Source organism: Temnothorax longispinosus, chromosome 9, assembly GCF_030848805.1.
Source record: "Temnothorax longispinosus isolate EJ_2023e chromosome 9, Tlon_JGU_v1, whole genome shotgun sequence".
NCBI lineage: Eukaryota > Metazoa > Arthropoda > Insecta > Hymenoptera > Formicidae > Temnothorax > Temnothorax longispinosus.
Window position 1 is genome coordinate 18,436,685 of NC_092366.1, and position 14,847 is coordinate 18,451,531.

At 36.2% G+C, this 14,847-nt stretch overlaps 1 protein-coding gene across 4 annotated transcripts in view; it reads right to left on the reverse strand.

The window, feature by feature from the left end:
- The window catches only part of Nrx-1 (neurexin 1), a 206,860-nt gene that overhangs the window by 64,127 nt on the left and 127,886 nt on the right, over positions 1-14,847 (reverse strand). For 3 of the 4 annotated variants that reach the window (XM_071787880.1, XM_071787879.1, XM_071787882.1), the window contains one exon: positions 6,190-6,261. The exons of the other annotated variant lie outside the window; for it this stretch is intronic. In XM_071787880.1, coding sequence (XP_071643981.1) covers positions 6,190-6,261 — 72 coding nt within the window. The remainder of the gene's footprint in view (positions 1-6,189; positions 6,262-14,847) is intronic. 4 annotated transcript variants of the gene reach the window in all.

Consider the following 14,847-nt stretch of genomic DNA (forward strand, 5'->3'; position numbering starts at 1 on the left):
GCGAACTACCGAGCTGTGACCCGGAACGCGATTACTTTATGATCGATAGCATCGTTTTATTAACTGCTAAATTTGAGCGTTACAATAATGTTGCGCGTAAAACGTGCAATTCGTGCAATTTGCATAATTATATAAATTATCTATTGTCCGATTATCAGCCGATATATAAATTAACAGTAAACAGCATCGCGAATGATATCCGTATATTCTGCACGAAAATGAGAACGGCGCGTAATTGTAGTCATATAAATTTTCATAACAGAATTTAAATAGATATCCGCAACATATTATGTCGCAATCCAAGAGATAGCCTGATTATTTTTTCAGTATCAGATATCGTATCGATCGAATGACGATCAACGTGTCAATCAGCCATTTGCCAATATTTGCGACACTGGATATTGCATCAATTATTAAAAACAATATTCATATACGAACACACACGCACACGTCACGTTCCATTCACGGACGCGTAGGCCCGATCATGGATCTCGTTATATCTCGACATTCCTCGAGAATTATGCGGAAACCGGGTATCTCATCCGACCGAGGCATCGCGCCCGAGAAATTCATCTCGAGCTAGTTCGCTGCACAAAGTGGCGCTTCGTCGAGGATATTTCATCCCGAAACTGGTTACATCCTCCATTCACCCTTCTGCCTGCCCGCTACGCCTCACCTTTTCCGCGAAACTCTCGGCCGAGTAGACGATCAATTAGAAAAGTTAAATTACTTTCTGAAATAAATTATTTACTAATCCGCGGGTGATACCCTTTCGTGCGCCCCATCCATTTTACGGCTCACCAATTCTCTCGAATTCTCGCGTCTGTCAGCAAATGTCAATTATGATTATGCGGGTTTTATGGCGAAGTGTTGCCGATTAGCTTTTATACCGTGAGCACTTCGGCTGTTTCAGAGTCTTTCGGAGAGATCTTTTCTTCGTGCGATACGGAAGGAAAATCGTAAAAATTTATATCACGGAATTAGTGAAATTACTCTAAAGCAGTATACAATAATTATACATTAAAAGTTTCAGTTAAAATTCTGAAGTTAATTAATCACTTATGACAACGCTGCACTTGAATCTTACGCGCAGCTTGTCAAAAGGGTTAAAAAAAGGGTGCTTTCAGGATTGATAAAGGGAGAAAAATGCGTCCAGGACGCAATCCAGAAAAGTAAATAGACAACCTGTTGTGCGGGCAGGTAGGTCATGTCCACGTGGGAGTACCTGCCAGACATCTGATTGCGTTACACGACCCACGAGGATTTCCAGCGAATGGAAATGTGTCAGCGTGCAGGCAATATCGGGAGCTATCGGATAACATGTCGGAACGTCTCCTTCTTGGCGAACCGATTCTGACGGATTAAGGTCGCCTGGTACATATACGCGTAGGTTGGCTGATTAGTTTCCCCAACTACGTCAACGTGGATCGTCTGGCGTACTCATCTAAACTAATCGTCGCGCTCGTCCGATTATATGTCGAGTTATTTCGTCCTAGTCGTGTACATTGCGAAGTTAATTATGCCGGACTAGCTAACTGTGCCACTTTCATCATATGTTAATTGCTCGTAGGTTATTAAAAATGTATCGCAATTTTTATCAGGAGAATCTCACGGTAGGACAATATAGCTCATGACTCATACAGCATTACAACCTCTTCAGATAATGCGACAGATATTGAACTTCTTTTTTTTGAAATTGTAAATTAAATTATGGAATTATTCCGACTGCTCGTGGACAGAGCGGTCCGAATAGTAATTAAAGGTAACTGATCAAAATGACGTACGCGGAATGCAGGCAATAAATGTTACACTTTGATATAACATGTACTAATTCATAACGATAATCAGGATAACGATATACGCGATTGGCGGTTCAATTATCCGCTATTTTAAACGTCACACATGACAGCCTTTGTACATATTAATTCACGTTCTGTGTTTGCCTGTCGAGCTTCGAGCAAAGCTATCCAGAGTTCAGAAACCGCAAGCTGCTTCCTGCAAGCTACTCCAAGTCTGATGCGCGAAACGTTATAGCCCGGCTTACAACCGCAGTAACTGTGTCGTGCTCCGTAACACGGTGGCTTTGTTAAAAGTCAAGTGTTTACGCTCGGGGCTCGTATCCCGCCTCAAAAGATCGATTAAATGATCTCTCACCTGCAAGCTCCATCGACGATGAAGAGCAGGTCCTCGCGAGCGATCAAGAATCCTGAAATACATCGTAGACTCGAGAAGAATGAGTTGAAGGAAAAAAACGGGACTTTTCCTAAAACTTGGGAGCAAGGATTTTAACACTTTTTACCACACATTTGAATATTGGCCGAGAGAAGCAGGAATTATGTCATATTTCGGCATAAAGCTCGTTTTAAGCGATCTATAAATTACGGCAAAGTTTAGAGAACAGACCTATATATATGTAATATAATTTTGATATGTCGTATAATACAGAAGATGATGGAATCAGACTTAGATATAAAATCTATGAGAAGTAATCTAAATCAGCACATGTGTGCAGTCATGTAATTACATGTATCATATAGTTATAATTCACAAGTAATGTAACATTATTTTCTTGTGTATGATTATTATGGTTACAATATGATATGTAAAATTATGGGTAAAATCTTAAATTTAATTCTCAATTAGGAATTGTTTAAAATAAATTTGAGATAAGTATAAGTCAAAATTTATTAAGTGTAAAAAGGATTGGAAGAATCAAATATTGGTAAAGAAATTTGCCAATTGTATCGATACTTAAGTAAATAAATAAACATGTTCGATTCAGGTTTAAAAAGAAGGTCCACTCAAAGCCCAAAGATATATTGATAAAAGAAACGTGTATAATATAATCTCATAAGTTCAAGAAGAAATCTCAAAGAGAAAAAAGATAGGGCAAGAGACGAGCACCCTGGGGGTTGTTGCCGGAATGAGGTGGGGTGAAGGAACTTTTGGCACGGAGTAATCGAAAAATATATATTCAAAGTTATTCCAAGTGTTTTCTTACCCAGAGCCCCACCGTGTTGCAGCTGCGCAAGAGTTACGATATTGGTGTCGTGGTTAGTGTGCGCGGCATACATATACGACGAGGCTAAATAGACGAGAATTTAGGGCGATCTCACTCGCGAGGGATGGGAGAAACAAAGTGGGACGTGTACACGATCATGTTACGTATGTGTATGTTGCGTGTCTGCATCGTGTGAAACGACTGTGAGACGGGCTGAGACTGATTCTGGAAATTATTATTGATTATGGTATATTTCGATCGATTTTTGAAACATCTCTCTCTCTCTCTCTCATACACATACACACTTCATATCTTTTTCTCTCTCTTTCTCTCTTTCCGTATCTTTTTGATAGACATTATTATATTAATAATATAACGCGTTTTTCCCATTGTTGCCGAGTAATGCTGATACAATGATTAATACTGTAGACACAGTATGATATATTTGTGTAACTTAGTTAGAAGCAGATTTGAAGTTTCTAACAACGTTGTTAGATAACGGAGTAAATTCCATGAACTGTAGAAACCTTTAATTTAATTAATATTTTAACATCCACTTATATATATATATATATATATATTTTAATAATATAATCGATGATAATATATTTATTAAATATCTTTTGTCTATATGCTTGGTCTATATAATTTTTATTACAGATTATTTTTATCTCGCGATTATAAATATAACAATAGAAAAGAAAATGTCTACACGTTTGTGCTTAATATCCAAGTGTTTTCCAATTTTTATTATAATTACATTATTTATTATTATATTGCATATTAACTTTATTAAATTTTATTATGCTACAATGTAAATTATATGCATTGCAATTATAAAGCGTATCGAATAAACGTGATGTAGACAATTTTTTTATAATTGTACATATTTAAATCTATGGTTTTAAAAAATATGTCTGTTTTATTATATATTTAGACAAAAATTAATTTAATAATTACGTAAAGATTAATTTAATTACGCATAAACGTAACAACTATAAAGTCTGTAATAATTTATTATGTTAAAAATTTTAAGATAAAAATTTTAAGATTTGTAATATTAAATCTTATAATTTTAAAAGACTCGATTCAATTCAATCTGCTTCTTAGTGTATGTTTTTCGTAAAACAAATATATTTCAGCATAACCGGTAACAGTGGGGGGGCCAATCGACGTCGATCTGCTCTTTCGTCCTGAAAATACAATTAGACGTAATTTTTGGCGTCAACATGCAGGCGGGTGCATTTCGTTCGTTCTCCTTTCCTCATGCAGCTTGGTGCTCGAGCTAAAGGCAATTGTCAGACGCTCATTGATCACTCATTCCGTGAGGCAGAGAGGATGATTCGATGAAATGATTCGCTATTCATTACCGATCGGTTAAAACCAGAACGAGCTTTAATCTGTTAAATGTTAATCATACTCTCCGAGAAATTCAATTTTATTAATCGCGCTCACAGTCATTTCAAAGTAGATAAAATTGATTCGAGTCGCGATCGACAATTAATTTATAAACTCGTGCGGAAAATACTTTTATTGCAATCTTTACTTCTTTCTTTAAAAATGGAAATAACAATATTTCTTTTTCTTTCGAGGAATAACAAAAAAATTCAGTCTAGCTCCGAATCAGATCGTATCATACGCGTGCAAAGATATTATAGATCACGTTGATGACAGAGATGATGGTAAGAGGAACGTAGATTGTTGCGTGCATGTGCAATGACCAGTGGTGTACCTATAGAGCTAGCTTAAGTGTTATGTGCGTATATTATATTCACGCGTGAGCTATGTACATATTGTGGCTGATCTCCTAACCATTCTCAAGAAAGAGCTCATGAAAAGGATTATCTCGATACGACGATTAAAAGAAAAATTGAATGTTTAACAGAATACGCTGTTAATTATAATTCAAGATTCAACACTATGCTTTGAAATTATGTATTCATATACGTTCGTAGCAGCTAGCTATTAAATATCTTATTGTTTATAGATGTAATATATAATAGCGATTCAAAGTATCTCTCTCGTTTTCTCTCTCTGTTGTCTTAAAGATTTTCACAAACTCAGCAAAAGATTCTGTGTCGTATCAATCATCCTTTTCACAAGCTGCGTGTCTTTTTGATAGAAATAAAGAGAAGAGAAAAGAGAATAGCAGAAATAGAAATAATAAAGTTGGACGTAGGATGAGAGTCGTATCAATAAATAGGATAGATGCATTCAAATATTGAAACATTCAATCGTTCCAATATCCTACGTGACTTTCTAAAATTATATGTATACGAGACTCACAATATCCGTATATTAATAACTGAATTACTAATTCATAATATATTGATAGCGAATAATTATAAACGTAGCAATTGTAATAATATATTGTATAATATAAATACATATACCTACTTTTTAAATTTAATTTCATTAATTTGCCTAATTTTCCTATCATTTTTTATTGTCATTTATCTATTATTATTTTATTTTATCAAATTATTACACTATGAATTTAACACAATTAAAATGAACGATTCATAAAATCTAGCATAATTAAGTTAATAAAAAATTTTTATTGTACGTAGCAAAAAATTGTTACTTTTTCGATTCGTGAATTGCAAAATTTATACGTTACTCGTATAAGTATTTTTGTAGTATTTTTACACCGAGCAATATTGTACAAGCTTCTTTCGTAGAGAAAACACGGTTTTCTTAAAGAAACCATTATTATCGTCATAAGAAACAGTATCGTGCACGTTTGGTATTTTTGTTTTATCTACGAATCAATAACATACCACAAGAAATTCAATAACAAAAAATTCTCTTAATCTTATATTGTGACATCACACGTCTATACATATGTATTTCCGAAGAAAATCTTGAAATATATTTGAACATTTTTATCTTTCTATTCAGTCACTATTCAGCATCTTTTTGAAGATCGATCACAGGAAGAAGAAAAGAAGAAGAAAAAAGAAGAAGAGGAAGAAAAAGAAGAAGAAGAAAAAGAAGAAGAAGAAGAAGAAGAAGGTGCTCTGGTGACCACTCCTCTCTAAGAAGCTAAGTTCTCGCGTGAAAGTTAACCAATTAGGTATATACAGGTGCGTGTCCGGGCCAAACGAGAGCTCGCGAGCTGAGCTCTCAGCTTCATCTCTTTCACTTGCTGATTTTTTTTTTTCAAGCTTTTGGATACTGAGGCTTACCAGGTGGGACTCTGGGCTGGTGAAGGTGACCAAAGCGCCGTGGAGTCGCCTGTTTGCCGTTGCTCCGGCCTTCTTTAAAATGGCAGTCCAATAGCGTGCGTTGGCCCAAGTTCGACCACGTGTGGGCGCACGAGGGTCAGCAACATCGAGAATCGATTTTAGAATGATCGGCGTCGCATGCGTTTTTTTGCGCGACGTATGCGTTCATTGCGTGGTGCATGGTTCTTAACCGTCGGTGCCAGTTTTATGTCAGAAAAATGCTAATAATCGCTTCTATTTACGCAATTAATCTTAGTGCGTGTATCAGTCCGAAACAGAAAATATACATTGTTTCGGTGTTTATAAAATAATGGCTGATTTAATATTTATGCAAAATATAAGTAAAAAGAAAATAATTATATACATAGATTGCAAAGTGTGAGTTAAAATTTGATTTTCTTCCTTTTTATTCACATCGCAATATTAGTTTCACGACGTGAGAGAAAATTGCAAAGTCGGAGAATGTATTTTGGCGTGAACGACGTTTTCAATATTTCGTTCTTTTCTACCAATTTGTCTCTTGCCGCGTTTCAAATGAATTTCTCGTATACGCCATTCGTTTTTCGACGGGAGGAAGGAAGCCGGGACGCGTGACTGACAGCGACATTGACAGTCGATCTCGGAAATTCATTTTCGTCTAGACTTATGAGAGAGATACTCGTAATTTCCTACCGATATATTCTCCTATATGAATATTCCCACGAGGGAATTAATTTTCGAGCCTATATCTGCTTTGAATGACGCGAGATCTTATCTCCCCTTTCCGCATTTGGCGTTCTATAAAACCGTCGTAATTCAAACGAAACAAATGCGAAAAGAAGGCGGCTATTTAACATATATTCTCATTTAAACTTTTAACTTCTTACTTTACGCAGAGCCGAATGCTAAATTCTAAATAAGTTGACTGCCAAGTTGCTTTGTGAACGAATAAATTGCGGACGAGACTATAAAGTTTCATTCGCGAGTGGTATAAAAGTAAGTACGACTTTTAACAGTAGTTTAAGAACGTTCATTGTTGAGCACATCCCTGGCGAATAAATCCTTGGAGGTAGCGCAACTTTCGTTCGCAAGGTTTCGCAGAAAGGGTTGACGCAGTAACCCTTGCGAATATAATTGCGCCCATCAAAAAGATATGCATATCATGAGATTTGAGTCAAACTTTTACTATTATACTTTCAGTTACTTTTGAAACACTCTTAACTGGTATAGCGATATATTGAGAAAAATTTGAATTTTTAAAGCAATCAACGAAGAACTGACATAAAATTAAGGTTGAAATATTTCTGATAAAATATAATTAAAGAACACCCTCTCGTGTCCCGATTTATACAAGTATCATGAATAGAAATGTAGAAGTATGCGAAAAAATACATGACGAAATATCGCTTTCTTTTTTTGCTAACTTTCCCGTTGTTGAATTAGCGGAAAAGAAAGCGGTTTTAAATTATATAAAGAATACTTTGTTAAAAATTTTTACTACCATCGAAAGCACGACAAGCGCACTTAGCTCCTTTCTAAGCAACCTTTTGTAGGGCGGAGCGCGCAACGAGCCGTCTCCGGAACGAAACGAGTATAAGGCGCATCGTTAAACACGTCGCGGGGTATAATGCGTCACTTTAAGACGAGAATTATCTTTCGGGCGGTATAACGAGAGGAGTAAGTCGCTGAAAGTCCCCGTGGCAGGGGGTTCGTGTCGGCACATCATGCCCGGGCATTAAGGTGCTTGTCATAAATATGAGGAGACACGCGTTCGTCTTGAATACCCGTAAAACTTCCGCAGCGAGCCGCAGAGTTCGCGCACAAAATGAGAGCGTCGCGAAATTACGCGAGCGCGAGTAAATTTACCGGTGGAAAACGAATGACGGCGCTCCCCGTCCGTAAAGAGTTTAATGTGTGGAGCAACGTGATATGAAAGTACGGCGCGGCGGGAAAGTGAGAGCGATAACGATCGGATCGATATTAATACGTCCCGGCATCAAGATTCTCAATATTAAAAACCCAAACATCGACGGAAATATATGAGCATTCCGAAGTCGAATCTAAAGTACACGAGAAATACCTTCGGTATACCGCGGTGGAATAAAATACACCTGTGCTGGGATTTAATATCGCGGCCATCTCTCGTTGAGACGCTTTCGAGACGTCACGTAAGCTCGAGCTACTCGAGGCTTAGCGATTTCGTGACAGATTATGCCGGATTATTCGACGAGCACGCACATGAATAAGAAAATATACCTGGATCCGACTTAACCCAGATACCAGCCAATTTTACGCGGAGGTCTTTAGAAAATTTCGCCGCGCATCCTTTTCTTCGTTCGCCGATTTTCCGCGTCTTTCCACGAAGATCGTAAAGTTACAAATGTGCCTCAAGTGGCGCAGAACGCTACTGATTTCTTGGTAAATTAAACACAAAATACTTCAATATAATTGCGAGGTTTTTTATTTCGTTGCGGAGTTTCAAACTTGACTGAGGTTGAGAATTAACATCGCGGAATGTTTAATTAACGAACGGGAGCGATCGTTACCGATAAATGTAGTTTGTACACGTCAACTCGTACACGTAGATTTCAGGTTGGTTCTTTCTTCCCCGAGCGATTTGTATTGCGCTCTCCTCACAGATGTATTTACAATTTAATCAGTGAATTATAATCAACACATAATATGCAAGTAAAATCGTTATATGCATAAAAAGACTATTGAACATTTAATGAAGAGAGTTCGATGATAATTTACCGCTATTCATTAATAATCGAAGACAATACGAGAACCATGTTTTCATAACATTATTTATTAAATAATATGAATAAATTTATCACCCTATATATATATCCCAAAGTGGGACAACAGCGCTGTAGCGTATCATTTACAGCCCACATGAGAAATATCATTATCCATAAAGCATTATTTAACATAATGAAAGAATAAATATTTATTATAAAACTTTTCAATTTCTGACATTTGGCGTCTAATTTGTACGTCCAATTTTTAATTAAAGTGCGTTTATTCTCAAACCGTTTTAATACTTTTAGAAAATGGATATTATTCGGTATTAAAATTGTAAAGAGCTTGTACATGCGTACTGTCCTTGTTTCAAAATAAACTCCTCAATTAGAATAATATATCGGATATCATTAACGACAAATATATTCAACAAATTAATATCCCTTGTTTGAATAACGTTTCGCAACGCATTCGACAGTGTCGCAAAATTTAGTCACCGTAGAAATTAATTATTATGCTACCTGTAAACATTACACTCGCGCTTATTAATTCTTGAAACTCGGTCGCCCTCTAGAGAAGTTCACTCGGTTAATTAAAGCAGTACCGAAAACGGCTGGCGCGTTAATTAAAAGGCGGAAGGAGCGTCTTACAACCGTCCTGATTGCTGGCACTATGAAACGAAAGGGACGTACGGTACTCGGCTGCGAGTCCTTCAAGGAAGATCAAGATGGAACGTAAGAAACAAATGGAGCATTGATTTAGAAATGCTGTTAACGTCAGAATTCAAGGAGAGGAAGCGATTTATTAATATGAAATAATAAAATAATATTCTCTGCGTTTAAACGTACATGTATCTTGTACATGTGTGTCAGATATTTCTGAGTCAAGACATATTTAGAATAAAATAATTCAATAATACAGTACAATTTATCAGGTTCACTCTTTTTGCATAAAAATAACTATTTTTGAAATTGGGTTATTGTATAAAAGATAAAAGTGTTCCTCTTGATACAAGTAAATTAAATTACTGAATAACATATTTCATCTTTTTAAATAACCGTATAGATTTTTATTTCGATAAAAATAATCAAATGTCAATAATTTAAGAATTAAAAGTAAGTGGAAATAAAAAAGACTTTATGCGAAAAATATTTTCGGATTAATGATAAATAACAAAGTTTTATTTTTGATTTAGTATCAAGTGGACTTCGAGGATATTTAATGCTGAAAATTAAAAAGTTATGAAAAAACTGTAGAGTCCAATTAAACTTTTCTTAAAGAAAAAATCTGTCAAAGAGTGCACTCCTAAAGCTTGGCGACCTATTTTAAGATCGCTTTTATAATAAGATTTATTTGTCAGAGTTGTTCTTCCTACTCATTGTTAAATAAAAGATTTGAGGAAAATAGTTTCGAGTATTCTTCATAACTCAGGAAGGAAGAGTGTTTTATTGGAGAATTTCCTATTATGCAACGGACTGAAAGAAACAGAGCATTTTACGAGTTATTGACTGATTTATCAAAAGCGTCGATTTGTCGACGGAATGCGAAATCATAATTTCCCTGAAAATCGTTATATCCGTCCGAGCTGCGCGCAAAATTTACGAATGCGGCCTGGATTTACCCACCGAGAATCGTGACTCGTAACTCTCGATCAAGCGCGGTATCACGAGGTAACTATCGATCGAGGTGAACCACCTACATTGCACAATGCGAACATGTAATTACTTAAAAAGAGCAGCATGATCCGTGAAAGTATTATCCGTGATAGTATTATTTAGCTGACTCAACAGATCTTTTTAATAAGTTACGTTTTATAATCTTTAATTGAATAATTTTTATGTACATTATTAGATTGATGTAGAAGGTTCAATACACATTCGTTTAATTAAATTAGAAACAGAATTTTCATCAATTTTTATCTAAATTAATCACATTAAATACTAATATATTTTTTCTAGAAAATAGCTTTTTTTAAACTTTTTTGAAAAAAAGGTGAGAATATTTCAATCAATAACTTTATTTATAGCAACTATAAAGAAAAAAATTTTTGAATGCATGAAACATCAATCAATAAGCATTACCAACATGCAATTACCAACAATATACACAAAGGTTCTAGAATAATTGAGTGAACTTTTGATGATACGCGGCTTAATTGCAATATCGTTGTTTCGAAGGCACAAAAGCCTCAATATGTAGCAAAGATAAAATCGGCTTATCGCGCGTGCATTGTGGGAAACTTGTGCGAATAAGAGAAGCAAACGCGCGTGAAAGCGTAGAGAGAAGAAGGTGAGGAGGAGAGACAGGGAGAAATCAGGGATGTAGGCGAGACGAGCGGTACACCCGTACTATTCTTTCCCGACACTTTTCCCAGATATAACCCCGTCGCGAGCTTTCTCGTCCATTTATCCTCGCGGTGCACTTCGCACCCAGCCCCGACAATGTTTTATTTAGCAGGGACGTATATTTTCCGGCCGGCTGAGATTCGTCGTCTATCCGGGCGAAAATGTTTGGAAAGGACGAGCAAAAGCGGTCGAGAAGGGAGAAAGAGTGAGACCAATGCAGGGAGAGAAAGGAAAAAAAAGAATACTGGAGAGAATGAAACCGAAGGGCTAATCTCGTTGAATAACGACAACGTTTGCGCCATCGTAACGGCGACACGGTTGATTCCCTATACCTTCCTGATAGAAATGATATCGTAAATCGCCAAGCGTAAAACTGAGCGCGTGAGAAGCCACGGAATAAAATAATTGTTCAATTTCTTTGCGGTGAAGGCGAATGCTGCGAGATCTTTGCGAGATTGCTGCACGGATTGATCTCGATGGGATTAATGTCTCGTTCGAGTGAAAACGGAGGAAATGCAAAAGAAAGAAATTCAATTGATGTGAAGTATATTTCAAAATTATTTAAATCAAATCTTGGCAGCATAATTTCAACGTTCTTGTATAATTTAGATATAAGATACTAAACGAAAATGTCTATCTCTTTGTACGACTTAAATAATTAACAAAAAGTGTGTAAAAAAAGAAAATACAGATTGAGTTACACAAATCTCCAGTAAAAAAGATCAGTGGTTTTTCTGTGTAACTGAGGTGTAAAATCCACATTCTGCTTTGAATCGATAACGTGTCGCACTCGTCAAATCCGGAGAGTCACTCGAGACTCGATAAGCTTTTTGCCCCGCCGTTTATAGGCAGAGGGGCAAAATAGGAGGTTGAATCGTTCTCGAGTTAACCGGGGGAATGGGAAGCTAGAGGGATTGTGTCGAGGAACAAGCGTGAATCCGAGAAAGGGGATTCGCGGTAATTCGCGCGTCTTTGCCTAATTGGATTACTGGAGATTCCAGTGTTTTGCTTATAAAGGCATACCGTGCATTCCCGGTCGGCCGAGCATTTCCGGGGTTCTTGCTATGGGGCGCCCGATTTTTGCCATGTTAGCTTCGTCGTTTTGTGGCGTGTGGAAACAATTCTTATTATTAAATTGTATTTCGCGGCGAAACGCAGACGAAAACGGGAATTGTGGCAGTGGAATACAAGATTAAATTTATTTGACTATTTGACACGACCGGCCAACACAAGCAATTTCATTTATTGACGTCACGCAGTTAGCTTAGACAGTCTTTGTCGTTTGCAAGACTTTAACTAATTTTATTACATCGCTGGGATGCTTGAAATATCGTATATTTGTACAAATGATAAGAAAACGTTCGCGAAATGTTTTATTTCTCTCTTCGTTCTTTTCAGATTAGTATTTTATCTTTTCTGGACCATTCTGACATAAGAATTGTAACAGTAACACGAATAATACTTAGATATTTTTTGTATTAAAAAGTCTCATAATTTACTACAAGTAGAAATATATTTTACTGTTTGTTGCTTCTTTATCCTACACTCGTAAATTAAATCTAAGAAATTTTTGAAGAATGACTCTGCTGCTGGCATTCTGTGCATTTTGCATTTATAACATGTACCGCAAGCAACCATGTAATATTGCGAAAACGACTGCAAGCTGGTTAATAATATGTTGCCCAGCTCGGCGGTAATTTTGCGAGTTTTCTACTTTAACTGGAATTAACTTTGCGCTAATGGCGCTTGCTCTGTTGCTGCAGTAAATAAGTGAATCGGGACGTCCAGCTTTCGACTTCCTCGACAACGAATTTTCATGATCTATAATGCAGGCACGTAAGGCAAACTTTGCGGCATGTAAAACTATACTTTTTTTTTAACGAGCTCTTCAATAAAAAAATAATTTAACACAATTTATGTATATTCTATGTATAAATAATAACTGTATTAATAATTTTCAAAGAAAAATAAAGGACAATATTCGTTATAAAAATCATTAATTTTGGCAATATTAGAAAAATTAGTAGCCATAATTGAACATTTATTTTATGGAAATTGCCCGTTTCGTTAATTATAAATCAAGGTGCGTTATTAACGACACTAATTTTGTGGAAGCTGGAAGGGAATGGACGGATGAAAAAGTGCAGCCTCGTAGTTAGCTGATGCATGTAGCCACGTGTGCAACGGGATAGCTATATGACTCTATGGTACATTAGATGGCCGAACACGGGAAGTTCCGTAGAATAAATCAGGGACGCGTTGCCGTGTAGACGAGGAAAATCGGCGTGTAACAACAGCGATGCATCCAACGCGCTCGTACTGCAAATGTGTTCGGTGCACGTAATGCAGCAGAGGGAACAAGAACCCACTGCGCGCGGCCGTACGTATGCCGCAAAATGTAACAAAAATTCTATGTCAAAACCCTTTTCGCTTTTGCATTGTCGTTGTAATCCCTAGTGTTCGCCACATAACAATATCGATTTTAGTTTAACCTTAAATGACATAAGATAATTATATTCACGTTTTTCACTCAAATTATTCTTAAATTTTTGTACTATAATTCTGTAATACCCCGAAAAGAATTACTTCTCGGAAAATCGATAAAATTTCATTTTTAATTCTTAATAGCATGTACAATTTGCTTTTGACAAATGAAAATGACAGAATTAATATGATAATGCGATAATGCAGATACTGTGCGATGGGAGTAATTTCGAGTATAACGAGTTTCAATTAAAATAACCGAGCTATAAATGACGACGGGCGCCCTTTCACGGTTAAATTAATATGTAAATAACTTCAAATTTATATAACTTCAAACTATTTCGATATTAGTGAGCAGTAATAGTTTTTTGGTTATGTTCTCGTACACATACATACTATATATACATATTTTGTTGTAACAAGTTTCTTGGAAAATATAGTAAGAAATATAAATGAAAGATCCACGATAAAATCTCAATACTAGTATATTCGACGAATCTGATAACTTTAGAGGACACTCGAGCAAGGCTGTAGCAGTTCTCGATAATTAAAATGTAACCACTGTAACGTCTGCATTGACGTTTGCTTGGACTACTGCGCCATCCAGCAAACGAGCGCTTCGATCTGGGAGTTTCTCACAGACGTCTCATCTACTAATTACTACCTTAAAATAGTCCACCGTGTGGTCGCTGTGATGTTTCAACACTAATTTTCAAATGTCGCGAACGGTTGCGAACGAGGATAATGTGCAGTAAAATGTCATTCGATGATCCTTAAAATCATATGAACTCTAAAATTAATGAGGTGCGGCAAACGGAAAACATGCAGAATCAAAGACCCATTGGGCAAAGAAATCATGAATTTACGAAATGAGTAATTATAATGAAGCGATAAATCGATTCTCAGATCTGTACGTCAGTGTACGTCTAAAAAAACAATATTGTAGATATAATTAATTTCAGTTTTTAAATATATTTACGTATACATACGTAATGATAGCGTTTCAAACGTTAAATATTTGCGAGATCCTCGAAAATTTAATTCACTTAAAACAGAAAAAACTAGCAAA